A 15,415-nucleotide genomic window follows, 5' to 3' on the forward strand; every position below is an offset into this window, starting at 1 on the left:
GAAAAGCACCTGCCCATCTGTGGCATCTTCAGCATCTGCCCCTGCCATGACCACCGTGGAGAACAAATCCAAGATTAGCACAGGTATGGGTGACACTCAGTCTGAGACTTCAACTGCGTTTTTGTTGGAATAGGCAGGATGCATTGGTGTTTACAGTGTTCCATCTCATTACAGGAAATTTTCGACATACAAAAGTAGATGGATTGATATTTCAGCCCAATACGCTCATCACACTCATCACCATTATCAACTCACAGCCAGTTGTAACTCCCTGATACCCACCCTCCCCTCTTATTATTCTGCAGCAGATTCCAGACATCATATCATTTCATCCATAAATATTTTATTATCTTGGAAAGAGGATTCTCCTTTTTTTTTTTTTTTTTTTTGAGATAGAGTCTCGCTCTGTCGCCCAGGCTGGACTGCAGTGGCGTGATCTCGGCTCACTGCAAGCTCTGCCTCCCGTGTTCACGCCATTCAAGAAAGATTCTTTTAAAAATATAATCATAATACCATTATCAGTCCTTAAAATAATTGATAATCATTCCTTAAATCATACCTTATTCAATGAGTATTTAAATTTCCAACGATCTTATAAATATTTCTGTTTTGTTTACTGTCTATTTTTATGTTTGGATCAAGACTCACATAAGTCCATATATAATTGGCTGATGCGTCTCTTAAATCTTTTTTAAATCTATAGGTTTAACCTGATTCTTGCAGTTTAATTTTTGTGGAAGCGGGTCATATGACCTATAGAGTTTCTGAGAATCTGGATTTTTATATCACAATATCCCCATTATGTTTTAGCCCAACACCCTTTATTGTCTCTATTTATTGTATATGGCATTGGAGTCTTATGGGACAGATTCAGGTCCCCTGTCCCCCCATTTGGAAAAAAAAACAACCAAAACACCATGTTGGCTAGGCTGGTGTCGAACTTCTGACCTCAGGTGATCTGCCTGCCTCGGCCTCCCAAAGTGCTGGGATTACAGGCACGAGCTATCGCATCATTTAAATGTACTGAGAGGCTGGGCACGGTGGTTCAGAGCTGTAATCCTAGTACTTTGAGAGGACGAGGCAGGCAGATCACCTGAGGTCAGGAGTTCAAGACCAGCCTGGCCAACATGGTGAAACCTTGTCTCTACAAAAAAAAAAGAAAGAAAGAAAGAAAAAATTAGCCCTGTGTGGTGGCGTGCGGCTCTGGTCCCAGTTACTCGAGAGGCTGAGGCATGAGAATCGTTTGAACCCCGGAGGCATAGGCTGCAGTGAGTTGAGATGGCACCACTGCACTCCAGCCTGGGCGACAGAGCAAGACCCTGTCTCTAAATAAATAAACTTTGCCGGTAATCCCAGCACTTTGCGAGGCTGAGGCGGGTGGATCACCCAAGGTCAGGAGTTCGAGACCAGCCTGACTACTATGACGAAACCCTGTCTGTACTAAATATACAAAAATTAACTGGGCATTGTGGCATGTGCCTGGTCCCAGCTACTCCTGAGGCTGAGACAGGAGAATTGCTTGAACCAGGAGGCGGAGGGTGCAGTGAGCTGAGATCGAGCCACTGCACTTCAGCCTGGGCAACAGAGTGAGACTCCATCTCAAAAAAAATTACATTAAAAAAAATAAAAATAAATAAATGTAGTAAGATTGCAGAGTTGTGCAGTGGAAGCGTGCTGGTTCTATCCATGTAGTGAAGGCAGATTTCATCCACAAATCTCACAAGAACTTTTAGCCCCAGTTGCCTTCCAAAGAAGCAATACATGGACTGACGCATGGGCTGTCCCAAACAGCTCTGGAAAGGTAAACAGAAAATAGAAAATGACACGCTCAGCCCTTGAGGCCAAAATGCCCTTCCCCAGAGCAGCTGCCAGAAGACAGGGAGCAGGATCGGGTTGGGGGTCACTTCCGGGTGAGGGGGAGAACGGTCAGACCCGGGGCAGGGGTGTTGGAGCCTGGTCGGTCTCACTGGAACAGAAGAGAGCTGCTTCGTGATGCTCAGCTGACTGGCAGAGCCTTGTATAACCCAAATTCTCACGGTACAGAGAGGCCAGCCAGTGCGGGGACAAAGACAGGCACGCACAGAAATGGTTTCCTGGAAGACAGCCCAGTTGCATCTCTCAAATGGGACCAGATCGGAAGGGAGACCAGCTGCTTTGGGCAACCGAGGTTGCTTCTGGGCGAGCTCCCAAACTAGATGGTGCCGAGGGCCCTGGACCTGGCAGCTGGACTGGACATCACATGACCCTGTCTTCCAGGAAACGGCATCTCAGTGCTTGTCTGGTCAGTTCTCCAAAAGAATCATCCACAGGCCATTTCTCCATTCCCCTCCTATGCACAGACTGGGCGGGGCCTGACCAGAAACTCTCCCTTAGGGTTTTGAGTCACTGCCAAAACTTGAGCCCAGCGGTGAGGATGTGATGTTAAAATGTGACTCTGGGTCAGGCGGTGGCTCATGCTTGTCCACCCAGTGCTTTTGGGAGGCTGAGCTGGGAGAATCACTTGAGGTCAGCAGTTCAAGACCAACCTGAGGAACATAGATCTCTACAAAAAAATTAAAATAAAAATTAGCCAGCTCTGGTGACATGCACCTGTAGTCCCAGCTACTCGAAAGGCTGAAGTGGCTTAAGCCCATGAGTTCAAAGCTACAGCTATGCTGGTGTCACTGCACTCCAGCATGAAAAGCAGAGTGACACCATGTCTTGAAAAAAGGAACAAACTAGGCATAGAAGAAACATACCTGAAAATGGCCAGGCCCAGTGGCTCACGCGTGTAATCCCAGCACTTTGGGAGGCTGGGGTGGGTGGATCACCTGAGGTCAGGAGTTCGAGACCAGCGTGGCCAACATGGTGAAACCCCATCTCTACCAAAAGTACAAAAATTAGCCGGGCGGGGTGGCAAGCGCCTCCCAGCTACTCGGGAGGCTGAGGCAGGAGAATCGCTTGAACCGGGGAGGTGGAGGTTGCTGTGAGCCAAGATTGCACCATTGCACTACAGCCTGGGTGACACGAGCCAGAATCTGTCTAAAAAAAAAAAAACAAAAAAAACCTAGAAATAATAAAAGCTGTATACGACAAAGCCATAGCTAACCTACTACAGGATGGGGAAAAGTTAAAAGCATTTCCTGTGTAAACAGTAACAAGAGGAGGATGCCCGTTCTCACCACTTTTATTCGAAATCACACAATCACGCAGGAGAGAAAAATAAAAGCCACTCACATTGGAAAAGAGGACATCAAATTATCTTTGTCTGATGAAGATGTGATCTTGGATTTAGAAACATGTAAAGGCTCCACCAGAAAACTCTAGACTTGATAAATAAATTAATACACTCATTTGCAGGATACAAAATCAATATACAAAAATCAGCAGCATTTTATACACCAATAATGGTCCAGTTGGGAAAGAAATTAAGAAGGCAATCCCATGTACAACAGCAACAAAATGAAAATGATATGCCGCAGAAAAAGTTTTACCAAGGAGGTGAAAGATTTCTACAAGGAAAACTAGAAAACACTGATGAAAATGTTTAAGAGGAGAGAAAGAAATGGACAATCATTTCATGCCCACAGAAGGAATTCATAGCATTAAAATGACCACACTGCCCAAAGCAGTCTAGAGATTCAATACAACCCCTACCAAAATACCAACATCATCACTCACAGAACTGGAAAATCATAAAACTCATATGAAACCAAAAAAGAGCTCAAAGAACCAAAGTCATCCTCACCAAAAACAACAAAACTAAAGGCATCCCATTTCACTGCAAATTAGAATGACAAAATTTTTGACAAGTGCGTGCTAACCAAAACAGCATGGTCCTAGCATAAAACTAGACACATAGATCAATGGCACAGATAAGACAGCCCAGAAAGACAGACATGTAGTCTTGGGACTCGTGTCTCTCCTGCTGTACATCCATGCTGGGTGCTTTATGTACAACAGGCAGACGAGAAGTCCCTGTTGCAAGTGAAGACAAAGTGTGGGAAGGCCGTGAGGGTCTGCAGTCCCAGAGGGCCTTAGCCTCATCCCACAGTGCACTGTTGCACCGGAGTGCCACCTCCTTCTCGAGGTCCAGGTCTTCAACAGTGACCCGGACCCCAGCTGTAAGGCAGGTGGCAGCATCAGAGGCTCCCCTTGCCTGAGCGGCAGCAGGGGAAACTTGTGTCTATGGGGCCTAGAGGCCTGGGATGTCGGGGAGCCATTCCTGGGGGCAAGTGTCTGCCCTGGTGCTGCATCTGCTACCTTTTCACACTGGGCGAGACCCCAAGAGACAGCCTGAGGCCGGTCCTCACTCACCGTCTTTGAGGACTTGAGGGGCAGCCAACAGTGGGATGAGGCTGGCCCTCTCCTCCTCTTTAGTGACGGGAAGCCTTCTGGGGAGCTGTAGGAGCTCAAGATGGCATTTCGTTTGGGGCATGAGCTCATCCAGGAGGACTGAGATCTCTGGGTATATCCCAGACTTCTTTTTTTTTTTTTTTTTTTTGAGATGGAGTCTCGCTCTGTTGCCCAGGCTGGAGTGCAGTGGCCAGATCTCAGCTCACTGCAAGCTCCGCCTCCCGGGTTCACGCCATTCTCTTGCCTCAGCCTCCCGAGTAACTGGGACTACAGGCGCCCGTCACCTCGCCCGGCTAGTTTTTTGTATTTTTTAGTAGAGACGGGGTTTCACCGTGTTAGCCAGGATGGTCTCCATCTCCTGACCTCGTGATCCACCCGTCTCGGCCTCCCAAAGTGCTGGGATTACAGGCTTGAGCCACCGCGCCCGGCCTATCCCAGACTTCTGACATCTGGGCATGGAGGTCTCTCTGCAGAGGTCCAGGCCTGGGCACGAAGGGAGAGAGGCCTCCATCGTCCCGCAGGGGCCTAAATGCAGACCATGCATCCCCGGTGCTCTCGGGAACCCTTCTCTGATCATGATTCTCTTGGACCCTGGGGTCCTTGTCCTGCTCAGGCATCCCTGCCCCCCTCTCCTTGAGGTCCCTCAACATGATCTTCCCTGGACACGAGTCTGGAGCACAGCCGGGTGTTGTGGGCCCCAAAGGGGTGACTCCCTGCTCCTGGGCCCCACAGAGAGTCCTTGTGCTCAGTGCACTGGCTGAGCTGCAGGACACCCTGGAATTGGGAGCACACAGCGCTGGCTTGCTGTGGTACCTGTGCATTCAAATGGAAGGCAGGATGGCCAGCAAGGAACACAGGGCTTGCAGGATCACGGAAAACCCTTGGAGTTGTTTTGACACACCACTGATGCCGAGTGTACACCACTGATGCCAAGTGTCTGGGTACTTGTAGGATGGCCTTTCACTCCGTCCAGGGGCAGTGGCAACAGGGAGATCCCACACGCAAAGTGAACTGGGGGATGGGGTGAGCGGGCTCCAGGCAACTGAGCCCTACTGGCAGGTCCTCGGCCCCCAGGACAGGAGAGGGGTGACAGGCAGAGAGTGCCCAGGTAACCACTCCTGGCAGCAGTGGGGAACAGTGGGATGCTTCAACTCTCGAGAGCTGGGCTCTGAGCATCTGCCTTAGCTGCCAACTCAGCCAAAGGCTACATGAGCAGTTTCCCCTGTTGACGAGCAATGCATCTTTCCAACCTGAGCAAGTGGGTACGTGTGCAAAGACGGTGCGAGTCACAGATCTTCGTAGGAAGGGAGACCTTAAGGGACTGGCGCGGCCAGGGACACACACAAGGCACCTGCTGGCAACACCTTGGTGGGGGTGGGTGGCGCGCACAATAGGTACTGGAGGGAGAGGCGCGTGGGAAGAACAGGCGTGCACAATGGCTGCAGATCCTCCTGTGGATGGCTGAAGATTCCTGCTCTCCTGCTGAGGCTTGAGGCTGCTGGGCTGGAGGACTGTATGGTCCAGGCATTGTAGTGTCCCCTTCTCTCCCTGGCCCGGAGCCCCAAGAGCTATCCGGACTCTGTCCAAGGCCTGGTTCTGGCCCAGCAAATAGGTCACTGCAGGGAAGCTGGATTCCCGGCCCAGCAGCTGGCACAGGAGGTGACAGCTTTGGGATTCACATCTGACTGTCCTCCTGCCCTTCTCCTAGGAATTCTGGAGTGGAGAGTTGCTCAGAACAGAAGTGCCTGGGACACCCAGATCCTGCTGGAGTGGCAGCTGGGGTGATGGCCAGGGCAGGCTGGGAGGGACATACTTTCCACAGGACCCAGTGCTTTCGTCTCTGTGCAATTGACCAAGAGAAACCAAAACCAAACTCCTTCTTTTACACAGACCTATTTGAGGGAGGCCGGGTATTCTTTGTGTATTTCAACCTAACAAGATTATGAGATAGTCGGAATGCAGAAGGAGACAGGAGGACTCAAGTGTCCTCTCTTTTGCAAAAATGTCACACGAAGCCACTCGGTCTCTTTTTGGTTTTTTTGTTTGTTTTGAAGACTATTGTAATTTTGCAAAATATATGTTATTTGAGGATCGGTGTGCTATTTTTAGATAAATTAATATACTTTTTTTCATCAGCACATGAAACATTCTTCAAAACAGATCCTTTGTTAGTCCACAAAAGCTGTCCCTACAAATTTTAAGAAATCACAATCATAGCATTCCGATTATCAGACAACAGAGGAATAAAACTAGAAATGGATATCAAGGCAAACTACAGAACCTATACACATATATGAAAATTAAACCCCACCCTCCTGAATGACCACTGGTTTAATGAAAAAATTAAAATGAAAATCCGAAAATGTTTTCAAACAAATGAGAATGGAAACACCATATACCAAAAGCTTTTGGATTCAGCAAAATCAGTGCTGTGAGGGAAGTGTGTAGCAGTAAATGCCTACATCCAAAAAGTAGAAAGATGACACATTAATAAACTGATGATGCACCTTAAAGATCTAGAAAAGCAAGAACAAAGCAAAACCAAAATCAGCCCATGAAAAAAATAATAAAGATCAGAGGAGAACTAAATAAAATAGAGTCTCAAAAACAACACAGAAATCAGGAAAAGCAATTACTGGTTCTTAGCGAGAAAAACACACTTTGGGTATTTCCTTTTTTTTTTTTTTTTTTGAGACAGAGTTTTGCTCTTGTTGCCCAGGCTGCAGTGCAGTGGCGCAATCTCCACTCACTGCAAGCTCCGCCTCCCGGGTTCATGCCATTCTCCTGCCTCAGCCTCCTGTGTAGCTGGGACTACAAAAAATACAACAATACAAAATTTTTGTATTTTTAGTAGAGACGGGGTTTCACCGTGTTAGCCAGGATGGTCTCGATCTCTTGACCTTGTGATCCGCCCATCTCGGCCTCCCAAAGTGCTGGGATTACAGGCGTGAGCCACCGCACCCGGCCAGTTCTTTTGAGGGACTCTTGCATAGGAGCCCCAAGAGGCAGGTGCAAAAATGTCCATAGAAACACCGTAATACAACAACAACAAAAAATCCAGACTGATTCAAATGTCCATTAACAGGAGAATGAATACATTAGTTGGAATCTTCTTATACAGTGGTCAGACTGAATCAACTACAGCTGCACAACAGACTGGATGAAGCTTACAAGTAATGTTGGGATTAAATGGCCAGTCCCAGACCATTACATTTACCATTTGCAATAACAAGAGGAACAAAGGTAACTGAAGAATCTAACAAAAACTATGCAAGACCTGTATTGAAAAATTATAAAACTTGGCCAGGCGCGGTGGCTCAAGCCTGTAATCCCAGCACTTTGGGAGGCCGAGACGGGCGGATCACGAGGGTCAGGAGATCGAGACCATCCTGGCGAACACGGTGAAACCCCGTCTCTACTAAAAAATACAAAAAAACTAGCCGGGCGAGGTGGCGGGCGCCTGTAGTCCCAGCTACTCGGGAGGCTGAGGCAGGAGAATGGCGTAAACCCGGGAGGCGGAGCTTGCAGTGAGCTGAGATCCGGCCACTGCACCCCAGCCTGGGCGATAGAGCCAGACTCTGTCTCAAAAAAAAAAGAAAAATTATAAAACTTGTTTGAAATACATTTTAAAAATTCTAAATAAGAGAGATAATATATAATCTACTCTGTGGATTGGAAGATTCAATATTATAAAGTTGTCGATTCTCCCCAAATTGTTCTACAGATTTAATGCAAATTAAATAAAAAATTCAGCAAGGTGTGTGTGTGTGTGTGTGTGTGTGTGTGTGTGTGTGTGTGACTTGACAAGCCATACACAGAATATCTTTTTTTCTTTTGAGACAGAGTCTTGCTCTGTCGCCCAGGCTGGAGTGCAGTGGTTCGATCTCGGCTCACTGCAAGCTCCGTCTCCTAGGTTCAAGGGATTCTCCTGCCCCTGCCTCCTGTGTAGCTGGGATTACAGGTGTGCACCACCACACCTGGCTAATTTTTGTATTTTTAGTAGACACAGGGTTTCACCATGTTGGCCAGGCTGGTCTCCAACTCCTGGCCGCAAGTAATCGGCCTACTTCAGCCTCCCAAATTGTTGGCATTACAGGCGTGAGCCACTGAGCCCAGCCCGTACACAGAATATCATTTTTTACTTAAGCATATTGATCTAGAAGAATTTTTTAAAAATACAGCCTACCATTTTTATTTATAACACTTACAGACAACAAAGCCAAACCATACTGTTTCAAGATACCATATACCTAGGAAAACATCTATAAAAAGCAAGAGAAACATACAAATCAGGCCCATCTGGAGAGAAGGGAGTGAAGCACTGCGCTGATTTGGGGATAAATACTGGTTGGGTAGACAGGCAGTCCTCATGCTTTTGGCTGACATAGATGTTACGTACTATTTCATGTGTTATCACACACTCCCAGTAAACATATAACATAAGAGAATAATTAACCACCATCAAGCGTACTCATTTTGAGACAGGAAGATGTAGAGGAAAGACCTTGATGAGGCTGTCAGTTCCAAGGATGTATACCAGTGACTGACATGACTTGGTGCAAAGCTTGGGTAGAGACCTACACTTAAGCCCCTCACCCCCACTTGCTGAGGCATAAGGGCTCAGAGGGGGTTCCATGGGGTGGGCGGGAGTGGTAAGGGCCCAGGTGGGGCCGCAGCCTGGCGACCCCCACCCCATGTGCACACCCTCTCCCTCCCCCCCCCCATGTGCACACCCTCTCCCTCCCCCCATGTCCCCCCCCCTCCCCCCCCCATCCCATGTGCACACCCTCTCCCTCCCGCCATGTGCACACCCTCTCCCTCCCCCACCCCATGTGCACACCCTCTCCCTCCCCCCATGTGCACACCCTCTCCCTCCCCCACCCCATGTGTACACCCTTTCCCTCCCCCACCTCATGCTCACACCCTCCCTCCCTCCCACCTCATGTGTACACCCTCTCCCTCCCCACCTCATGTGCACACGCTCTCCGTCCCCCCACCACATGTACACACCCTCTCCTCCCTCCCACCTCATGCTCACACCCTCTCCTCCCTCCCACCTCATGTGCACACCCTCTCCCTCCCCCACCCCGTGTACACCCTCTCCCTCCCCCCATGTGCACACCCTCTCCCTCCCCTACCCCATGTGTACACCCTTTCCCTCCCCCACCTCATGCTCACACCCTCCCTCCCTTCCCACCTCATGTGCACACCCTCTCCCTCCCCCCGCCCCATGTGCACACCCTCTGTCCCCATCGTCCTGCCCCAGCCTGTGTTTGCAGTGCTGCAGGGTGGCTGCAGCCTTTGCCTCCCAAAGCTCCTCAAGGTCAGAGGGTTGGGAACCCCTGGGATGGAGCTGGGATGAGGACCCTGCCCCTCCTCAGGCATTTCCAGGCAAGGGGCACAGAGACACAGCCAGCCCAGCAGCTGAGCCCCTCCTGTCAGGCCAGGTGGGAAAGTGAGGCACGAACACAACCCCAGACTGGAAATAACAAAGCCATCATGTACTGCGTGCCTACTGAATGCCAAGCCCTATGCCCTGTTCTTTAATGTCATCTTTAATGAGATGTCTTCACTCAGTGATCGTGGACAGGTATTTATGGTGTGCAGGAGCATGCTGGGCACTTTTCTGGGCCGTGAAGACTCAGGGAGGTCCCTGCTCTGGTAGAAATCAAATCCAACAGGAGACAGAGACTGGGGCCCCACATACCAGGAGGAACTACCCAGTGCAGTGAGTGCCAGCAGGAAGCCACAGGGGCAGGGAAGGGCCTCCTGGGAGGGTGGGTGGCTGCATCCTGCGGCTGAGCAGGGGAAGCTGGCCTCAGGACAGGATGTGCGCAGGCATGGAGCAGGAAGTTCCTGGAATGATGGGCAAGAGGGAGCAGGTCACTGGGGGCAGGTCTAAATACTGGGGGCTGCATTGGGATAGCAGAGGCCTCGGGCAGGCCCGCTCAGCATGCAGACTCCCCTCCCCGTCCCCTTCCCTAGGATAACAGTGGAGGTCCATCCCCAAGTGGTGGGGAGGACAATCCTGACACAGAGACCCCAGCCCAGCTGGCAGGGGAAGGGGAGCCCCCAAGGGCCCCTGCATGTGGGGGCCTGTCCCGCCAGGCAGCCCTCCCACGGTGCCCAGCAGCAGCCCTGCTTGCAGACCCTTTTTTGTCCCCATTGTTAAAAAAAAAAAAATTCAATGAAAAATGACACTAGCTGGGCGTGGTGGTGGGTGCCTATAATCCCAGCTGCTTGGGAGGCTGAGGCAGGAGGATTGCTTGAACCAGGGAGTCAGAGACTGCAATGAGCCGAGATGGTGCCACTGCACTCTAGCCTGGGCGACAGAGCGAGACTCTATCTCAAAAAAAAAAAAAAAAAAAAAGACATTTGCTAAAGCTCTGTAGGGAAGACTATTTAGGACCATCTCACTAGGTATAAGGGACCATGGAGATGAGATTCTACTCATTTCAAAGGCTCAGCCTCAAAGGCCGCAAGGGCAAGTGGGATCTGACAGTCCAGGAGCAGGGTGGGGGCGGTGCATGGACAGTCCAGGAGCAGGGTGGGGGCGGTGCATGGACAGTGACTAGGAGGAAACGTCAGCCGCCAGGGATTCTGGCTAAACTCCCCTAACAGGATTCTTGCTGAAGGCCGGCCAGGATGGTCAGACCGCACCTTCGGGACAGAGGGGGAATCCGATCAGATGTCAAGGATGAGGGCTTCTCGCTAAACTGACTTTGCAGGATTCTTGCTAAAACTGGAGTTTATAAGGAAGTGCTCAGATGTGCCTAGGAGAAGGCTCAGGAGCCTAAATAAAGTTTGACCGGCCAGGCGCGGTGGCTCAAGCCTGTAATCCCAGCACTTTGGGAGGCCGAGACGGGCGGATCATGAGGTCAGGAGATCGAGACCATCCTGGCTAACACGGTGAAACCCCGTCTCTACTGAAAATACGAAAAACTAGCCGGGCGAGGTGGCGGGCGCCTGTAGTCCCAGCTACTCGGGAGGCTGAGGCAGGAGAATGGCGTAAACCCGGGAGGCGGAGCTTGCAGTGAGCTGCGATCCGGTCACTGCACTGCAGCCTGGGCGACAGAGCGAGACTCCGTCTCAAAAAAAAAAAAACAACATAAAGTTTGACCAAGCAGAGAATCTTTGTCATCAGCTGTGGTGAGAGTGAGGCCCAGAGTGGGTCAAGGATTACCTGCCCAGGTTGTGCAATTGGGAGGGCTCTGTCAGGAGCTCTGAGTTTTCCCAGTGGGGGCTGAGTCTGGGCCCTCAGGGCACATACAGGTAGATACTGGCAGGCCCAACACCCTATGCAGGGCAGACTGGGATGCTGGGGCCTGCGGCACAGACTGGTCAGACCCACCCCAGTCCAGACATTCTTTGCAAGAAGAGCTGAGGCTGCTGATGCCAGGAACAGACAAACAAGGTCATTACCAGGTCATAAGCTCATTACCCACATCAGGCAAGGCCATGGCTGGCTAATAAGTTGGCCTCCTGCAGAGCCACCTGCCCTGGGACAGTTCCCAGAGATCTGGCTAGCCAGTGCCACAGGAGGCCGGGGCACAGTTCCAGGGTCCAGTGGGCAGGGCACGGGTATTCAGGGACAAAGTGTGCCTGAGTCCCCACAGGAAGCCCCAGACCTTGCAGTAAGACCTGGAGCAAGTCATTCTCCTCTCTGAGCTCTCAAAGAAGAGTTCAGCTCAAGGGTCTGGGAGGCAAGGACTCCTGCAGTAGACTAAGCCGGCCGCTACCATGGTCACACACACCTCCCAGCCAGCTGCTGGTCCTGACAGATGAGGAAACTGAGGCTAGGTGTTTTCATGAGGCCTCTGAACCCAGAACCCAGTACCCAGTGTCCTGAGCAAAGCCCAAGCCAGACCTGCCAACTTACGTGCACCGAGGCCCTACTACACAGCCCGCCCTCCTGGGGCCTAAAAGGACCATCACCTTCCCTTCTAAGAGCCCGGACGCAGGGGCTGGGCCCCAGCCAGGCCAACCTCCCTCCTCCTCCTAAGGCCCAGCAGCAGCTGCTCCCAGAGCAAGCAGCACAGTCGCAGCAAAGGACGGACAAGTGTCCTGTGCTCTGTGGTCTGAGCAGAGGGCCAGGGGCCGTGACCCACATGGCCTCTCCAGGACCAGCTCCAAGATGAGCCTTCCTGTCCCGACCAGTGTGTCCAGGACCTCAGGGCAGATCAGCTGTACCTGCTGGCTGCTCCTGTTCCCTGCCCTTCCTGGGGCTCCCCACCACCTTTGGGAGACAGCTCCAAGACCCTGCTGCCTCCCTAGCTTACCCTCATCCCCCTGCTGGGTGTGCCCTGTCCCCACACAGACCCCTGAGCCAGCTTCAAGGACTCTGCCCGCATCTCTACCTCCACTCTGATGACGGTGAAGCCACAGTCACACCCTCTGCCTCCACCCCGGCCCTGCTGGGTCCCTGCAGCAGCCCTCAGAGGCCCCCATAGCTCCCTCCCACACACAGAGCTCGCCTGGCCCTGCCGTCTGAGCGCTCCCCTGGCTCCCAACTGCCCTTGGGCTCTGGGACATAAAACCTCCAGCCAAGGTGGCTGCCAAGTTTGTGTTTTTGTTTTTTTGTTTTTTTGTTTTTTTTGAGACGGAGTCTGGCTCTGTCGCCCAGGCTGGAGTGCAGTGGCCGGATCTCAGCTCACTGCAAGCTCCGCCTCCCGGGTTCATGCCACTCTCCTGTCTCAGCCTCCCGAGTAGCTGGGACTACAGGCGCCCGCCACTGAGCCCGGCTAGTTTTTTGTATTTTTTTTAGTAGAGACGGGGTTTCACCGTGTTAGCCAGGATGGTCTCGATCTCCTGACCTCATGATCCGCCCGTCTCGGCCTCCCAGAGTGCTGGGATTACAGGCTTGAGCCACCGTGCCCGGCCGCAAAGTTTTATTTAATAGCCATAGAGCACAAAGGTGATGACAATTAAGTCACACGGAGAGACTGCCCCATCGAGACCCCTGGCCCAGCTAAGCAGAGGAGCCCTGGGGTTCCCTCTGACCTCCCCACTGTGAATGCATTACTGAGGGGCAAGGTGGCTAGTCACCCACCCAGCTTGCATGCCTGAATGCACAGAGCTACAGCCTGGGCCCAGGGACAGCCCTGGGAGCTGGTGGCTTCCCACAGGCACAGCCAGCCTCCTCACCCCCACCATTCCTGGCCCCGGCCCAGGGCACACTGAAGGGAAAAGAGCGGAAGGAGCAGGCCCTGCACTGGAGCCGCAGTCAGCTCCTCGGTGCCGGGGCAGCTGTGGCTGGCTGAATTTGAGGAACTTCCCAGAGGAAGTGGAGAGCAGACTTGTGTGCACGTCCCACTCTGCCGCTCTGCCACGCTCCCTGAGGGACATACTGCTTTGGCCAGCCCCCACCCCATCTCCTCTCCGCCAGTCCCCGGTTTCCACCCCAGCCCTGCTACCAATGAAGCTCAAGCCAGGGTCCCCACAACCTGCTTTACGGCCACCGCTGCACTTGAGCTCAGGGGCTCAGGGTCTTGCTGACACGCCTGCATGTCCACCCCTCACCGACACCTCCGCAGTCCTCCTCAGGGCCCAACAGGGTCCCCAGGACCCCGCTCCCATTCTGCCCTTGCTCCTGCCAACCTATCTTCTCTATGCCCATGACTTTGGGACCCCCTGTCACAAGTGCCAGCCCCCACATCTGGAGCCCCTGCAGGAACAAACCCTGATCTGGACTCATTGCAAAGGCTCAGCTTCTCTTTCAGCCTGTCCATAAACCTGCAGGCAGAGATCACAAAACTAACAGCTCTTTCTGCAAATCTGGACTCTCTCCTGCACCTTCTCCACCATCCACGCCTCCCCATCATCCCTCCTGGGGACCTCAGAGATCTCTTCATTTCACAGGTGAAGGCTTGGCTCAGAGAGGGCAGAGCCCCTGGGTCTCCAGCAGGGCTGGGGAAAGAACCCAGGGCTCTTTTGCTGGCAGTGTTTTAATGACGCGGGGGAGGGAGAGAATGGCTAATGAGGCTCTAGGGATCAGTAGAACCAGCTGCTGGAGGTCCCAGGGCACAGGTGACTCAGCAGGAATGGGGGAGTCTGAGGGGTTGACGGAATACCCAATTCTCACCTCCTCCTGTACCTTCCAGAGAGACGGGCTGCAGGGAGTGACTGCGTGAATGAACATGGCTAGAGGGACCCAGCTTCTCCTCAGCAGCTGCTTAAGGACAGCATTAGCGATCCCCTCAATCCCCCCACCCACACACGCACACGTGCACTGACCTGCAGGGGCCAGACCCCGGTGGACCCAGGGACACATTCTCCAGGGACTGTCTTGCTATGTCCCTTCCCAGATCAGCCTGGATTCGTGCCAGGCCAGCCTCCACAATTTGCTGAGGGAGGCCCCAGGGTCCAGGGCACCCAGAGTGCTAACCAGCCCCTGGGGGTACAGGGAGAACAACATGCTGTGTGGGAGATACTACCCTCTGCCCATACCTAGGGCCCTGTGGTGGCCACAGGCAGCACTGCTTATGCAAAGGCACTGGGGTGAGAAGGAATGGGATGCAGTGGCGAGGGTCCCGCAGAGGGTGGAAGGGCTGCAGGGGAAGGCAGGCCAGCAGGGATGTCATGAGGGCCTCAGATGCCAGGCTGCAGAGGTGGACAGGCTGGCCAGCTCCTCTCCCCCAGCCTCCTACTGTAAAAGGGGAGAGGATCCCAGCCCCGCTAATTCATCCACTCACTCCATGGCAAGACAGCCACTGACAGCTGTGTCCTGGGACCCACCCAGGTCTGGCCTCTGTGCAGGCTAGCACTCAGCATGCTTAGTGCCACACTCAGCCCAGGAGAGATGACTCAGCCCCTGGGCTCAGAGACTCCACTGTGGGAGGAAGGAAAAGAGTCATTTAAATAGAACTGTGAAGGGTGCTGTGGAGGAGGGACTCCAGGTCCCCGGTGTGGGATGGGGTGGTCAAGGAACTTTTCCCTACCCAAGTGGGAAAAGTGAGAGCCACCAGGAAAATGGTGGGGAGGGGTGGTGGTGGGGGGGAGAGGAACTATGCAAAGACCCAGAAGGATGAAGAAGACTGTTGGATTAGAGGAGGTTAAAAGCACAGACAGGCTTGGACATGGT

At 52.5% G+C, this 15,415-nt stretch overlaps 1 protein-coding gene across 1 annotated transcript; it reads right to left on the reverse strand.

Moving 5' to 3' along the window:
- Positions 1-3,457: 3,457 nt before the first annotated feature.
- LOC112632411 (putative POM121-like protein 1) lies at positions 3,458-14,029 on the reverse strand. The gene is given in 6 exon segments (XM_025398109.1): positions 3,458-4,095; positions 4,098-4,459; positions 4,765-5,012; positions 5,014-5,109; positions 13,480-13,511; positions 13,855-14,029. Coding segments are annotated over 6 exon segments (1,179 nt in total). The 3' UTR covers positions 3,458-3,829.
- Positions 14,030-15,415: the final 1,386 nt, after the last annotated feature.

This window comes from Theropithecus gelada, chromosome 10, assembly GCF_003255815.1.
Source record: "Theropithecus gelada isolate Dixy chromosome 10, Tgel_1.0, whole genome shotgun sequence".
NCBI classification, from domain to species: Eukaryota; Metazoa; Chordata; class Mammalia; order Primates; family Cercopithecidae; genus Theropithecus; species Theropithecus gelada.